The sequence below is a fragment of the Penaeus monodon genome, chromosome 17 (assembly GCF_015228065.2).
Source record: "Penaeus monodon isolate SGIC_2016 chromosome 17, NSTDA_Pmon_1, whole genome shotgun sequence".
Lineage (NCBI taxonomy): Eukaryota > Metazoa > Arthropoda > Malacostraca > Decapoda > Penaeidae > Penaeus > Penaeus monodon.
In genome coordinates, this window is record NC_051402.1 from 38,132,811 (window position 1) to 38,150,310 (window position 17,500).

Consider the following 17,500-nt stretch of genomic DNA (forward strand, 5'->3'; position numbering starts at 1 on the left):
GCACGCACGCACGGTCGTCAGCACCTCTCATCACTAAGAAGGCCACTGTCATTATAGCTATACCACACACACACTCACTCACACCTCCAGGTATACCCAAGATATACCCCCACTCCCCCCCTCCCCCCTCCCCCCTCCCACTCTTCTCCCGCTTCTGGAATTCTCTCTATCTCTCTTCCTTCGACGAATCGATTTTATAACTACGCTAAAATGACTTTAAGCTCAATCTGGTGTTCGTGTTGTAACTTTTGTTAAATAATTTACCTAGAACAGATAAGCCCCTTCGTTGGTTCATTCATGATAATATATATCTATTTTTTTCCTTTCATTCTTTTTCTTTTTACTTTCTTTTCATTTCTCTTTTCTTCGTTTTCCTCTTTCCCTGTGTTGGGTCTCCATTCATCGCTCTCTCTCTCTCTCTCTCTCTCTCTCTCTCTCTCTCTCTCTCTCTCTCTCTCTCTCTCTCTCTCTCTCTCTCTCTCTCTCTCTCTCTCTCTCTCTCTCTTTTCCCACTTTCATCTCCACTTATCGTCCCCTCTTCGCTCTTCCCCTCTTCGCGATCTCTCCCTTCTTCTCTCATTCCCCTTTTACTATTCTATCACCACTCCACTTTCCCCCTTGGATAACGTCCTACTAATTCCACGCTGTTCATCTCCTTCTTATTATCTGCCCCCTGTTATTACTCCTTTAATCTTGCTCTTGCTGCCTCCCTTTATCATCAGCCTTGCTCCATCTCCTTCTCATCCTCCTCCCCTTCCTTCGCTCTCTCTCTCTCCTCCTTCTAATAAATAGGAACCTGGTCACTTTGTTCAGCACACTGATAATGCGGAGCTATCAGCGGAATTGGCGGGTTAAGGGAGTTGTTCAATCATGACAAAACATATTATAAACACACACGCAAAAAAAAAAAAAAAAAAAAAAAAAAGATTTAAAAAAAAGATTAAAAAAAGGGACAAACAGCATCTGTTCGACCTCAACAAAACGCCAGAAGTGAGTTCCAAAATCCTGTAGAAATTCCGAAAGACGCTACGACCAGCAGTCAGATCTTCCAACCCCACTCCCTCTTCTATCTTCCTTTTCCCCTTCCCCTCCCCCCTTTTCTCTATTTCCATTCACACCCCCTTTCCCAAACCCCTTCTTTTAACTTCTAAATCCCACCCCCACCACTTTTCCCTATCCTTTTCCCTTTTCTTCTATCCTCTAATCTCACTCCCCTTTCCCACAAACCCCCTCTTCAACCCTCCTTCCCTCTCCCCCTCTCTTCAACCTCCCAACCCCCCCTTCCCTCTCCCCCCTTTTCCCCTCGCAACCCACCTTCCCCCTCTTCAACCTCCCCCCCCCCCCCTTCCTTCCCCCCTTATCCCCCCGCAAAGCACCTCGCCCCTCGGGTACCAAAAAAAAAAAGGAGTCCTCTATTTGATTCCCTAATTGTTAAACTCGGTGTTGGAAACATTAGTAACTTTCGAGTCGCCACTTACCCTCGACGCTACCACCTAATCGCTAATCTCGAATCTCGAATACGGATCCGCTTTCAATTCTCGCTACCTTGGACACTATTTTTTTTTTGTGGCTTCTCCCTCTCTCTCTCTCTCTCTCTCTCTCTCTCTCTCTCTCTCTCTCTCTCTCTCTCTCTCTCTCTCTCTCTCTCTCTCTCTCCTCTCTCTCTCTCTCTCTCTCCCCTCCCTCTCTCTTTCATTTATGGAGGTTGTCGTATAATATCTAAAGGGCGTTACGACATTAGCCTGTCTTGACCTCTTTGGTGGTGGGAGAAAGAGAGAGAGAGAGAGAGAGAGAGAGAGAGAGAGAGAGAGAGAGAGAGAGAGAGAGAGAGAGAGAGAGAGAGAGAGAGAGAGAGAGAGAGAGAGAGAGAGAAATAAGTAAAAGAGAAGGAAAAAATAAAAGAGAAGGAGAGAGAAGGAAGGTCGTAGGCGAAGAGGGAGGCGAAGAAGGAGGCGAAGAAAGAGGCGAAGGAGGAGGCTCAAGGAGGCGAAGGAGAAGGCGAAGGAGAAGGAGAAGGCGAAGGCGAAAGAGGAGGCTCAAGGAGGCTCAAGGAGGCTCAAGGAGGAGGCGCAGGAGGAGGCGCAGGAGGAGGCGCAGGAGGAGGCGCAGGAGGAGGCGCTCGCGAGACCACCAACCGCGACTCCCAATTTGTCCCGGGACTTGAGGATACGTACAATTGCAATCGGGACTCAATGTGTATGATTAAGTCCCCCGAATGTGTTGATGATTGCACGAGTCGAGAATGTTGATGGCTCTTTATTATAGAGTGCCCGGCGAGGGTGGCGCGGCCGCTGATTCATGAGGGAGGCCCCATCTCTGCTCTCTCTCCCCTCCCCTCCTTCCTATCGACTCCTTCTCCCTCCTATCCTCCCCCTCCTATCCCTCCTTTCCTATCCTCTCTCCCTTGTGCTCCTCTCCTCCTCTCCCCCTCCCATTCCTCCTCCTATCCTCTCTGCCTTATGCTTCTCTCCTCCTCTCCCTCTCCCTAGCCTTTCTCCTCTTCTCCTCCTCCTCTCCTTCTCCTCTACTTCTTCATTGCTAAGGAGTCCCGTCCTAGGATTTTCTCCGGACACTACAGCACGCTTCTCCCCCTCCCCCCCTCCTCCTCCTCCTTCCCCCTTTCCCTTCCCCCCTTCCCCCCCTGCCTGGGTGTACTCACGAGGCTTGGGTACAGCTCGAGTACATTCTGCTAGACTTTTTTTTTTTTTTTTTTGAGGGAAGGGAACGGCTGAGATTGTTCGACATATTTCCACGTTTACATACTCATACGCAGGCGCACAAACATACATACATACATACATACATACACACTCACACACACACACACACACACACACACACACACACACACACACACAACAACACAAACACACACATACATATATATATATATATATATATATATATATATATATATATATATATATATATATATATATATAGAGAGCCCAGTCGTTTGATTCTTTTAATCCGCGCTCGGGGGTCTATCTTGTTAATCTATGATTATGGAGTATTAATTCACTGTTTGCAACCCAGTTTATGACCGTGATGTTGTACGATTTGCTTTTTTATTTATTTTTTTATTAGTACCGATTTCCCCTTTTTATATAGGAAGGGGGGGGTGAGGGTTGGGAAGTTGATGATAGGTTAATGAAAGTATATATGGTTGATCTATAACTCTATTCGTACGACCTCCTAGGGAGGGGGGGAGGGGTGAAAATTATAAATAAAGATGTAAAATATCAGGTGAACAATACAGAGTACGTATATAAAACAGCATGATTGCTAAGTAACACCACTACGTAAGTATGTTCCAGAGTGACAGCTGTGGCGATATATCACGTGTCTTTCAATAAAATGCCGAAAATATATGGCCTCGACGCCGGTATTCAGTTCTCCAAAGGAAAATATGTAGTGTAGTTCGAAATGAAATGTTAGCATGGTAGGAAAAAAAGTAAGTTATTGTGTAAGTATGTATGTTCTGATATGATGTCATCTACACACACACGCACACGCACAGACACACACACACACACACACGCACACACACTCTCTCTCTCTCACACACACACACACACACACACACACACACACACACACACACACACACACACACACACCTCTATCACCACCGAACTTCCATTTTCTCTAAAAATGTCCGCGGACTGTTGTCAGCCTTGGAAACAAATTGAAATTTTTACCCGATGAAGGATGGCAATACCCAGGAAGGTCATAAATTAAATGAAGAAACCCATTATGGCAATGCTTGTCTGGAGCGGTGTGTTTTAAGAAACTGCGTGGGGGGGGGTGATAGGGAGGGGAGGGAGGGGTCGGGGCTGAAGGAGAGGGGAAGGGGGAGAGGGGAGAGGAGGGGAGAGCTGGAAATCATTGGCACGGTTGCCTGACACGCCTCTGGAAGGAGGAAGGGAAGGAAAAGAGGAAAAGGGGGTAGATGGAGAAAATCAGGAGAGAAGAGAGAATGGTGAAAATAGGAGAACAGGAGGACAAGACGAAGGAACAGGAGGAAAGAGAGGACGGCAAGGAAAGGAAAAGAGGATGGAGGAAGGAGGGCAAGAGGAGGAGGAGGAGGAAGAGGAGGAAGAGGAGGAGGAGGAGGAGGAGGAGGAGGAGGAGGAGGAGGAGGAGGAGGAGGAGGAGGAGGAGGAGGAGGAGGAGGAGGAGGAGGAGGAGATGGAGGGGGGGGGAGCCACTGGAACCCGGATTTTATCAAGGGAATTTTGATGTTTGCATTATGGATCATGTTGAGACGCTGTGATGTCTAAACCTAAATAATTTTCCTTATCTCAGGATCTTTTTTTCATTCAATTTTATTTGCTTGTTTCTTTTTGTGTCTATCTAGCAGTGAAATTTTGCTATTTTCCTTAAATTTTTTCCCCTTTTAATAAACAGATCCAGATAGATGTAAATATCCCTTACGTTAATAGACTACATAACGCGACTGTTCCCGCTGCTCGAGGAACCCTCCTAAAACAAAAGACGGTAGATGAAGCAGCCCGTAGGGGTTCTGATCCTGCTGCGCGCGTCACCACAGCACAATTATCACCACAAAACCCCGGACGTGACTGACAGCTGACTGGCAGTGACGACGACGCCTCTCACACATACACAAACAAACAGCCAACCCGCGCACACGCACACACGTACATGCGCACACCAAAAGCATATTCCAAAGAAAATGTGTAAGCAGACCACGCCGCTACGACACCGCTATCACCGCTACAATAAAGCTAAAACCGCTACAACTTCCATCACCGTGCCTGGCAATGAGCAAGAAATATTAGGTGTGGCTGAGAATGATCACCTTTAGTCCGATCAGGTGATTGTTTGTAGGCAACTTATCAGTCAGCTTTCTTATCGCATACCCCAAAGCCTTTCTTCATTCTTCGCTTTTTCGTTTTCTTCTCCTTTCTTTCTACTCTCCCTCTCTCTCTCCTCCTACCCCCTTCGTCCGGATGCCGAAGCATAGCGTGTTATTAGAGTGTTATTACGGCCTTATTATAACCGACTTTACTTCCGTCATAACTCACGCCGTAATGGGGGCTCGGTCACGAATGGGGAGGGGGGAAGGGGGGGGAGAAAGGGGGGGGTGATGGGCAGTGGAAAGGGGGAGGGGGTAGAGAGGGTAGAGGGTTAGGCGCCAGGTCGGGGTTGGGGGCAGTTGTATGGTATGGGCTGTAGTATTAATAATTGCTGTGGTAGTAGTTCTGGTAAAAGCAGTAAAGTGTAAGTTCATAGTAGTAGTAGAAGTTACGGTAGTAGCGGTGGTGGTAGTGGTGGTGGTAGTAGTAGTAGTAGTAGTAGTAGTAGTAGTAGTTGTTGGTGTTGTTGTTGTAATACTAGTAGTAATAGTGTTGTTGTTGTAATAGTAATAATAGCAGTAATAGTAGTAGTAGCTGTTATTGTTGTAGTAATAGTAGTAGTAGATGTAGAAGTAGGAAGTGGAAGTAGTAGTAGTAGTATTTTTTTAACATCAGCAATAACAAAAGAACATCAAGACGAAACAGAACAAAAGAAAGAGAGAATAAACTTTTTTTCTTTTAGCTTTTAGAGCTTAGTATCGGTTACTTGATGCACAACGCTCTGAAAATTTAATTCGACTTTCAACAAGCAATTGAACAAGTGATGTTAATGCCTCGTAGTAACTCACTGACTTGATTGACGGGGTGAATTGCTGTGATAACGGAGGGGGGGGAGGAAAAAGGAGGAAGGAGGAGGGAGGGTGAAGGAGGAAGGAAGGAGGGAGGAAGGAGGGAGGAAGGAAGGAAGGAGAAAGAAAGGAGGAAGGAGGGAGAAAGGGACGAAGAAGGGATGATGGAGGAAGGGGAGACTGAGAAAGAGGAGGAAGCGGAAGGAAGAAAATCTATTGATAAACAACAATGAAAAAAAAGGAAGAGAAAAGACAATAAAAAAAGAGAGAGGGAAAAAAAAAACACTCAACAGAACACAAGAAAAGAGAAAAGCGGACAAAGAACGGCCAACTAATCGTCAAAAGCGCATGCTCACGTATGCATGTTTACGTCTGCTTGTGTGTACGCGCGTGTGTCTCGAGCTATGTTTGTTGACAGCCGCTACGAGCCCCTAACATGATAAGTGAGCATGATGACACTCTCTCATGCACGCTCTCGCCGAGTGGCATTATGCTGCACGGGGAAAATATTTATGGTTTCGAGTGTAATCCGATCCTCCTCGGCATTATGGCAGCCCATCGGAGGATCTGTGAAGTGAAATCGATCGAAGGCAATGTTAAGTGTTGAGTAACATAGCGGTCTCATTCTCCCTCTCTCCCTCTCCCTCTCCCTCTGAACTCACTTTGTCCTCTGACTACTTCACTATTCTCGCCTCCCTCCCTCCCTTGTCTAACTCTCCCTTTGTCCTTTGGTTCCTCCTCCCTCCCCTGCTCTTTTCCCTTCCCCTTCTCCCCTTTTGCTCTCTTGCCTCCTCTTCCCTTCCTTTGCCTTCTGTCTCTTCCTCTCCCTCTTACTGCCTTTCCTTTTACCCTCTAACTCTCTTTCCCTCCCCTCCTTTCCCCCCTTCCTCCACTCACTATACCCTCTGTTTCCTCTTCCCCTCTCTTTCTCATCTTTCTCCCCTTCTCTCTCCCTCCACCCCATCTTTCCTCTCCCACCTCCGTTCGCTACTACAAGACCATGATATATATAAACGAGAGAAGAGGGAGGGAGGAGGGGGAGAGAGGAGGGGACACAGCTACACTAAATGGGCCGGCACTGAGAATTTAATCATTACGAGTCCAATTACTTCGAGAACATACACTTAAGACTTGAAAATCTGTGTGGCATTAACTCTAAATTAACCCGCTCGCAGATTTATGCGTCGTGGTTAATTTTTCATCCGCTCGCTGGCCTCGGATTAGCCACCACGGAGAACAGCGGAGGCATAACGTGGCACCGTGAATCATGAATCCGGGTTTAATTGCTATCAACAGAAGGAATTCTTTCTCTGTGTCTCCTCAGCATCTCCTAACCAGCCCCCCATAACAATGATAATAGTAAAAATGATGATAATAATAATAGTAATAATATAGTAGTAGTAGTAGTAGTAGTAGTAGTAGTAGTAGTAGTAGTAGTAGTAGTAGTAGTAGTAGTAGTAGCAGTAGTAATAAATGAATGAATAAATAAATAAATATTAATAATAACAACAATAATCATCATTTCAGTCACCCTCACCTGGCTTTTTCTTCCCCCCCCCCCCCCGTCTCATCCTATCCTTATTGGGAAATGACGTAATAACACAGAACGGCGATAAGACTCAGCAATAAAACAAGGGAAGTAACACGACGCGAAGAAATAGAGTAATAACAGTTTGCAGCGAGGTATAATAATAATAACCAGGGATAATATTATCCAACTTGCACGGTGTTAATCGAATACGTGTCGAGAGAGAGAGAGAGAGAGAGAGAGAGAGAGAGAGAGAGAGAGAGAGAGAGAGAGAGAGAGAGAGAGAGAGAGAGAGAGAGAGAGAGAGAGAGAGATGGGATAGGAGAGAGAGAAAGATTAGGGGAGATCTCTAAGAAACGAAGAGATAACAGAGAGAAAAAAAGAAAGAAAGAGAAACAATAAAGAAAAAAAAAACATAAAAAGTGAAAAACCGAAGCAAAAAATCCAACCTAAAAGAAAAAAAGAGACGAAAAAAAAAAACACGAAATACAACGAGAAAAAAAAAAAAAAACCAAAACAACGGAAACAAAAAAATGAAAGTTCCCAGAAGAAGAAATAGGGAGAGAAAAAAAGAATAACTTCCACTCCCACACTAACACCTACTTAACACTCCTCAAAGTACCAATTGGCAGGATTCTTGATCATCATTATCAAAGCTCCTTCTCGCCGCCGCTACAGGAATCGAACGCAATTTCGATTTCCGGAGAGAGAGAGAGAGAGAGAGAGAGAGAGAGAGAGAGAGAGAGAGAGAGAGAGAGAGAGAGAGAGAGAGAGAGGAGAGAGAGAGAGAGAGAGAGAGAGAGAGAGAGAGAGAGAGAGAGAGAGTAGAGAAGAGAAGAGAAGAGAGAGAGGGGGGAGAGAGGGAAAAAGAAAGAGAGAAGAGAAGAGAAGAGAACATAAGAGAGAAACAGACAGAAAAAAACACAAGAGACAGACGAGAAAGAGGGAAAAAAAGAGAGAAAAAATAATAATGTAATAAAAAAAAATTCCCAAGACCGATAAAGGCCACGCGATCCCCGCACCTCGCACTTCACTTGTCCAGGGCGATCAGCGTGCAATTACCGCCATTGCGAGTGCACGTTAACAGTCGGTGGAGAATTACCAAATTACGGCGGCGTCAAGAACTATCACGGAGCTTCTATTAATCACGCCCGGAGCCGCCAGCGATGGTGGTGATAGTTATAGAAATACAATAATTCTCGCCGACAGTAAGTGAGAATTATGGCCGGCGAGTGATAGCAATAGCAAGCACGGTCGCTCTCTATCCTTCAGCCGAGGGACCTGACATCTGGCGGCCAAGGAAGGCAAAGCACCGCGCCAATTTTCTCTCAAAAGCGACGTCACGCCAAATTAATCTTAATTTCTTGGGGATGGTTATAAATCACGAGAGGAATGACAATCTACCACGAGATACGTCTGCTGATGGGGCCAACTGCATGCGAAGCTGCTTTTTTTTTATTATCTCTTCCTCTCTCTCTCTCTCTCTCTCTCTCTCTCTCTCCTCTCTCTCTCTCTCTCTCTCTCTCGCTCTCTCGCTCTCTCGCTCTCTCGCTCTCTCGCTCTCTCGCTCTCTCTCTCTCTCTCTCTCTCTCTCTCTCTCTCTCTCTCTCTCTCTCTCTCTCCAGAAAAGAAGAAAGAACACAAACAAAAACGCATCGCAAAACAAACAACGAGGGATAAAAACATCCTCCAAAAAATACAACCTAATTTCCTTCTCTTCATCTCCCCGCTGTTTCCCCCCGGAGCGGCGTGGCTGTTCCCTCCGCATTAACAGCAAATCACGACCGCCTGTTTCCCCTCGTCGATGAAGCCAGAACAGCAACTGTCGCGGCGAAGAGGCGTCAATGGGTCCCGATTGGGGCAGAAGGCGACTCGGGGGAAACATCGGCAAGTCGACGCTTTGTCCGGCTGCCTTTGTTTACGTCGCGGGCCCGTCCGCGAACCTCTTTCTTCACCTCACTCCTCTTTCCTCTTTTTTTTTGTTTCTTAAGTGTTTGTTTCGGTCCCTCGGGGCTCTCCCCAACCCCCTTCGAAGAAGAAGCCACCTTCCCCAAGGAGTCCTTTGATAGATTATGATTAATAGGCGGGTTTTATAAGGATAAATCGCCCGGATATGAGTGTTTATCTCCGTGCGAGGTGGTCCGGAGGGCGACACACGGCCCGCCATCCCCCGCGGGAACTCAACAATGGCGTCGTGTTCCGGAACGAAGACAGGGGGTCATCCCGGCCGCCGCTTCCACATGGCCGCGCGCGGGTCCGGTGTCGCTTCGCTCAGATTTTTTCCCCCTCCTCCTTTTATATCCCCTTTTTGAAATTGATTTCCGTGTGTAATTGCGGAGGTGGATTGATCAGGTGGTGTTGAGTTATCAATTTATACATTTATTTTGCTCTTTTGACTATAAGTAACGATGGTTTCATGATGCAGTATCCCGTATGAAGTATGTTATTTATCGAATATACATTTATTTACTCGATCTTAGTACCCGCACATCGTTAAAGCGCATTATACATCAAAACTGGATTCCGCGGATAACAGCTAGTCAACAGAATCCTTTAATCCGCCAATAAATAAACAAACGGCCTCCTGCGCCTCCCTCAGACTCCTAGCGGCGATCCTTCAGCCCCCCCCCCCCTTCTCGATCACCGCCTGACGAGGGTGGTGACGCGCCCTCTACGGTGTCATCCCTCCGACATTGTCCCGGCCGCGTGGAAATCAAATTAGAAAACCATAAAATTGGGAAGAAGGGCTTAACAAGCGGGTGTTTTCCGACACTGCGGGAGAGCCCTCGGGTGGCCAGAGGGACGGGGGAGGGTAGGGGGGGAGTGGGGCTGGTGGGGTGGGGTAGGAAGGGCCTTTTCCCTCCCCTCCCCCTCTCCCTCCTCCTCCTCCTCCTCTCCCTTCCTTCACCCTTCCTCCGTCCCCGATCCACGCGCGCGGAATACGAATCTTCATGACGCTGAAAGTAATTCTGTTTGCAGTATTTTTTTCGCGTTTCTTCGATTTGTTTAATCTCTTTTAATACATTTATTTATGCATCTATTTATTTATTTAATTTCATTCTTCTTTTTATTCTCTATCTATATTGATGACTATTATCATTAATCAAATCAATCGTGTATTGCGAGAGTTTACGCGCACATTTATGTATCTTTATATATAGATATATACACATTAATATTATGTTTGTATGAACCGCTTGCATTCCATTTAGCATCGGAATCCCTATAAATCCTAAAACCCAGATGACAGAAGAATCAATAAAACGAAAAAACACCCAACCTTTACAAATAAGAAGAATATAAAAAAACAAAAATAAATATATCTAAAACGGAGTTCGAAAGACCGAGGCCGCTCAACACGGTCCCCGACGCGATCCCGGAGTCACTTACCGTCCCGTCTTGGTGATGATCATTTCGGTCCCGAGCTCGAAGAACTTCTCCCACAGCTCCTTGGTCTCCAGGTGGCAGTCGATGGTCTCGAGGTCGGGGCAGTTGCCTTTGGTCTTCATCTCCAGCTTCGCGGCCTTTCCCGACTCCTTGTGGGTCGAGTCGGAAGAGGTCGACTCGGGGGATTTGGAGCCCGGCCTGTCGAGCGGGTCCTTGCTGCTGTCGAGGTCGCAGTCATCTTTGTCCGACACGACGTCGATGTCGATGTCTTCGGCTTCGATGTCGGCGCTGTCGTCGAGCTCGTCTTCGGACTTGATGCTCGTCTCCGTGAGTTTCTCTGCGGGAGGAAGAGGAGGCTTTTAAAACGCTACGCAGGACACTCGTACAACTGCAGAAACCGTGCTACACACTATGAAATGCACAAAATAAGAGTCCGGACTCAGCTAATCCATAAACAAGTCTTTGTTACAGCTATAAACAGGCTCCAAAAAAAATCCCCAAGCTAGAGCAAGCCTTCATCTGTGACGCCGTAGGTTTAGACGAAATAATTACCAGAGCGGCCGTCACCATGTCCGAGCTCGATGTCAGAGGGTAAGGCTCGGTCCCTCTGTCTCCCAGCTTAGGTGTTGTTATCTCTCTTCCGCCCTTTCTCGGTTGATTCTCTCCCGCGCTTGCTTTATCTCCCGTTCTTTGGTTTCCTTGCTTTGGTTTATAGGATGGTGCTTGTCTTTCTTTCCGCCCTTCCTCTCTCTCTCGCTCCCCTTTCTCCCTCTCTCTCTCTCTCTCTCTCTCTCTCTCTCTCTCTCTCTCTCTCTCTCTCTCCCTCCACTTCCCCAATACTTCCCACTTCCTTTCTCTTCCTTTCCACCCCCCCCTCTATTTTTTCCTCATCATCTACCTATTTCCCCCCCTCTTTTTTTCTCCTCCTCCTCCTCCACTTCCCCACCCTCACCCACTCCATAAATCGGGCCGTGCGATGCGGCCTCACACTCCTCGCCGCTCTGATCTGGTCTTAAGGAGGGTAATCCTCAGTCTCCGGCAGTGTAGTGGTTTTCGCAGTTTTGAGGAGTTGCTGTGTCATGGTCGTTCTTCACGAAAGGAGACCGAGCTTATGGACTCACTCTCGTGCCGGTGGTCCCGCCCTCTTCTTCCCCCTCCCTCCTTCTCCCTCTTCCCCCCCCCATCCCTCCATCTCCCTCCTCTTTCCTCCCTCCCTCCATCTCCCTCTTCTTTCCTCCCTCCCTCACTCTCCCTCTTCTTTCCTCCCTCTCCTCCTCACTCTCACTCTTCTCCCCCCCTCCCTCCTTACCATCTCCCTCTCTCCCTCTCCCTCTCTAAACTCTTCATCTTCCCCCTACTTTATCTCTCTCTTTGTTTTCCTTATCTCCTTCTTTTCAATTTTTTCTTCCATTCTCCTCCTTATTCCTCTGTTTTTTCTTCTTATTATTCTTATCTTACTTTCTTCTATTTTTTCCAATTCCTCCTCCAATCTTCTTCGTCCTTATCATTTTTATTATCATTCTGTCCTATCTCTCTCTTTCTCTCTCTCTCTCTCTCTCTCTCTCTCTCTCTCTCTCTCTCTCTCTCTCTCCTTGTTTCCCCCCCCTTTTCCCTTCCTTTCATCTCTCTTCCTCTCTTCTCTCACTATCTCTCTTCCTCCTTTCGAAATGAGAAGATGTAGCATGATTGCAAGAGGAGAGGGGGTGTAGAGGGAGGGGTGAGGGGGTAATGAGTGGGGGGGGGGGTTAGGGCGAAGAACTCGTGGACACCTTGATATATATTCACGATATTTTTCTTCTTCTTTTTTTCTTCTACTTCTTCTTCTCTAAGCACTATCGTATGAATCGTGACTTTCCTCTCTCTCTCTCTCTCTCTCTCTCTCTCTCTCTCTCTCTCTCTCTCTCTCTCTCTCTCTCTCTCTCTCTCTCTCTCTCTCTCTCTCTCTGTTTATCTTTTGACTTGCACATCCTCTTCCTTTCTCTTTTTTCTTATCGTTTTTTTTTTTCTTTGAGTTTCTTTCATGTCATTTTTTTTTCTCTCTCTCAACGTATCACATTGCTTCTCTTCCACATCTTTCGTTTTATTTTATTTTATTTTTATAATAATAATAATAATAATAATGATAATAATAATAATAATAATAAAATAATATAATAATAATATATAATAAATATAATAATAATAATAATAATAATAATAATAATAATAATAATAATAATAATAATAATGATGATAATGATAATGATAATGATGAAGATGATAATGATAATAACAATATACTATATATATACTATACATACTACTACTATATATAATAATAATAATAATAATAATAATAATAATAATGATAATGATGATGATAATGATAATTACTTCCGACAAAAGTGTCGCTAAACTGCTCATCTCGGCGCCCTCCTCAGCACGCTTCTCTGTCCAATAAATCTAGCAAAGACTTCACATTACAAATACCTACTGCTAGCTTGACAGCGTAAGCTAAATTTAGCATGTATGTCTTTTTGTTTGCTAAATCGCCCTCTAATCAGTCATATGTAAACGAATCTCATAAATATCGTATTGAACTAATAAATCTCAAAGAAGTTCCCCCCGTGGTATGAATGATTCAGCGAAATCCCGCTTAATCAAATGGCCGCTAAAGTTAGCTAAACTCGGGGCAAAAGAATGCTGAAAGATAGGGTAATCAAAGGTTGTCTTCGCATGCTTGGATTGACGGCGAGGACGACTTTGTTGCCATCGGAGCTCGTGGCTGTCTTCCCGCCCCGTGCTTTTGTTCTTGGGGACAGAGAAAAGTGGACTCCGTTGCTTTCATGTTCGATCCCTTGTATTGCATACAGAAGGGATAAACATAAACTCGGAATTTATAACTCTTCACCCCATTTTTTTGATTTACGATTGATTATAGAACAACCAATCGCTAAAACCAAAACCCCAGACGCAAACGTAGACAAAATAAGGCACATATTCCCCGAAGTCAAACACCGTAGGCCTACACGTCCATACAACATGAAAACCCCAGGGTGTCTATATCGTATTCACTTTCCTTCGTCTCCGCGCGCTGCCGCAGAGAATAAGCGTCCGACGAAGGGAAACCTGAGGAAGGGCCTGGCTTGAGGATTACCAGACCACGGCTCCCTGACTGCTAAAACGATTATTGCAATTCAACATGTCACTTTTGCAATGAAGCGAATCGTAAGAGAAAAGAGAAAATTATGCCTAGCTTTTCGGATTACCTCGAGCGGACAAAGCCTCTGATGTCTGCGAGGTCTTTGGGTGAAAGAGAAATATATATATATATATATATATATATATATATATATATATATATATATATATATATACGTATATATATGTGTATATATATATGTGCGCGCGCGCGCGCGTGCGTGCGTGCGTGCGTGCGGGTGTGTGTGTGTGTGTGTGTGTGTGTGTGTGTGTGTGTGTGTGTGTGTGTGTGTGTGTGTGTGTGTGTGTGTGTGTGTGTGTGTGTGTGTGTGTGTGTCTATATATTATATATATATATATATATATATATATATATATATATATATATATATATATTTCCCTCTCTCTGTCTCTGTCTCATTTATTGCGTGACCGTTTCCTTTTAAAATCGAATCAGCGTGAGAAATCCGGACACGCCTAATTAACAACGAATCACTCACGATACAAAACTTCTACGTAATTCTTCTCTCTTACTGCATTTAATTAGATACGGGAATATGTTATGTAACTTGTCATTTTTTAAGCATTCTTATATCGTCTAGCGTTAATCTTAACCGATTTTTCAACCTTTTATCAGCGTTAAATTGCTTAAAAGAGACGAATGTGTGTGTGTGTGTGTGTGTGTGTGTGTGTGTGTGTGTGTGTGTGTGTGCGTGTGCGTATGAGAGGCCGTGTGTACTGTTCCCCCTCTCGAGTCGTGACTGTTGCCAAGAGACGCCGGGGAAAAAGCGAGGTGGAATTCTGGACAAAAACATTTATATGTCTTGAGATAAACCTGTCCGTTTTCGCAGGCACCCGTGATCGGAGGATAAACAGGCAAGGTCCCGGGTCCAGACGGGGCTCTGCCACAAGCGAGACATGGAAGAGGCGCACACGCATTCGGACAAACAATAACGTGAACAAGAAACACTCTTGTCGAAAAACGGATAACAATTTTCGAAGTTCAAGAGGTGAAGTTGGCGTACACGTACGCACAAATATACAAGCACGCACGCACGCGCGCACACACACACACACACACACACACACACACACACACACACACACACACACACACACACACACACACACACACACACACACACACACACACACACACACACACACACACACACACCACACACACACCGGTATCAAAACAGTCTATACACCAGTTTCTTACACCAAGCCTGTTGTTACAACGTCTCACGACTGCCACTCTAACCTTGTCGTTTCCAAAACAAACACACAGAAACAGAAATCAAAAGGGCATATATGTTGCCATACTGTATGAAATAAAATCATATAACACCACGTCGCCTTCCTAAAGTCCTTTTCACCTCTTGAAATTCTCCTCTCGTCTTAAGCGAGGTAAAACAACATGCATATTTGTCTTCCTCCTAATCCAGAGCCTCTGCCCTGCTTGCAATCACAAACACAGTCACCTCGTTGCATAACCTCTAACCCCACGCACACCCACCTCCCCACTCCCGCCTCCCCACCGGATAAGAGAGGTCACAACCCCGCCTTCTAAAGCAGGCAAGAAAGACAGTGACACAGACAGACAGACAGACAGACACACCGGATCAGCACACACCCTGGAAGCGTCCAAACCCTCTTCACCCCTCCCCCCAACTCCCCTCCTCCCCAAAAAAACAACGCCACCACCCGCAACCACAACATCCCCTCTCACAACCACCCACAACCATACCAACCACGCCACAACTATAACACCAACCACACCACAACCACAGCGAACCGCAACCACAACACAACCACAGCGAACCGCACCCCAACCGCACAAAGGCCCGCAGCTAACAACCGCACCCGCCGTTGCCCCCTAACTGCCGCACACGCCTTAACACGTTCCCGGAAATATTAACTATCAATTAGGACGCTCGCGCTGCCTCGCTTCGCCGACATCACGCCGACGAGAGCAAGAGGGGAGACACAAGAAGGGAGAAAGAGAGGAAGAGGTGGAAGAAGAGGAGACACATGAAGGGAGAAAGAGATAGAGGAAGAGAAGGATGAAGAAGAGACATAAGGAGGGAGGAAAAGAAAGAGATAGAGAAAAAAAGAGAAAGAGTAAGGAGAGAGAAAGAGGAATGAGGAGCGTGAAGAAAATAGGGGGGAAAAGGAAAGGAAAAGTAATGAGAAAAAGAAGAACAGAGAAAATATAGGAAAAGAGAAAGAGATAGACGAGGAAACGAGAGAAAGAAAAACAAGGAAAAGAAAGATGTTCTGTAAGACCCGAACGACTGAAATTCAAGACTGAAGTTGCAGTATCGACGGTCAAGATCCGGAAGTTATTGTTCAATTGCGATCAATATTCTACACCGAGGGGAGAACAGCAGGGAGAAGTAGAGGGGGGGGGGATATAACAGAAATCAAAGAGAAAAAAAAGGAAGGAGAAATGGTAAAAGAGAAGAAAACCAGAATGGCAAGAGAGCAGAGGTTAAAAAGAATGGGAAAATAAAGAAAGAAATAAATAAAAACGTAAATAAATAAAATGAAACTAGAACTGAAGAAAAAGGTATGGAGAAAAAAACTACGTCAATAGGTATACGCACGAACGCACGCACTCGCAACACAACACACTCTCATGCAACCAATTATACGTCACATCATTAAAATGACACTTTGCCTCTGCCGTGGCCCTAGCATACCCCCCCCTCGCCCTCTTCCCCTCCCTCACTCCCCCACCCTCAGCTCATAACCCCCCCCCCCTTTCTTACTCCCTCACCCGCCTTGCTTGCAATGTTTTCAACATCTCGCTACGGCATTTTTCTAATTGTCGGCGGCGCACGCACACGCTCGCACGCACGCACCACACACACACACACACACACACACACACACACACACACACACACACACACACACACACACACACGCACGCACACACGCTTCCAAGTCCGGAAACAAGCGGTGGCGACGAAAACAAACAAGATTTTAACTAACCAAAATCTCGCCGGCAAGTTGAGGTTTTCCGGGTGTTGGTTCTGAGGGAGTTAATATTTCCCTATATACTTTAGAGCTTCCCCTCCCCTTCCTTCCCCTCCTTCTTCCTTCCTTCACCCTCTTCTTCACCCTTCCTTCACCCTCTCCTTCCCTGCCCTCCCTTCCCTCCCCTCCCTTCCCCTTCTTTCCCCTTCCTTCCCTCCTCACCCTCTCCCTCCCCACTCCTCCTATCCCTCCCCTCTCCCTCCCCCTCTTCTCCTTCACCCTTCACCCCCTCCCTCCTCTTCCTCCCTTGATCTCTGACTCAGGCGAAATTAATTGGAGGGAGAGAGAGAGAGAGAGAGAGAGAGAGAGAGAGAGAGAGAGAGAGAGAGAGAGAGAGAGAGAGAGAGAGAGAGAGAGAAAGACAGAAAGAAAGACAGAGACAAAGAGAGACCGATAGTAACAGACAGACAAAGAGATCCTTTTCCACCCCCCCCCCCAAAAAAAAAAAAGCGCGATGATGAGAGAAGACAAAACAATCATCCAATAAACATCAGCGAATAAATGACAATCAAGATAACAGCATAATTAATAAAAGCCGACATCGCGCCGCGCACATCGAGAGGGACGGAGGCGTCGATGGAGCTCGCCGGCGGTCGCTGAGGTGGGATGTTAATCATTGCATCTTATCTTGATTTACGATTCTTCTGGGGCATATAAATCGCAATAAACACAAGCTGCTCCTGTGATATCAA

General features: G+C 45.9%; 1 protein-coding gene across 1 annotated transcript in view; it reads right to left on the reverse strand.

Moving 5' to 3' along the window:
• LOC119583727 (T-box transcription factor TBX20-like) overlaps positions 1-17,500 on the reverse strand; it is a 94,264-nt gene that overhangs the window by 61,701 nt on the left and 15,063 nt on the right. The window contains exon 2 of the mRNA XM_037932380.1: positions 10,587-10,920. Within this exon, the coding sequence (XP_037788308.1) occupies positions 10,587-10,920 (334 nt within the window). The remainder of the gene's footprint in view (positions 1-10,586; positions 10,921-17,500) is intronic.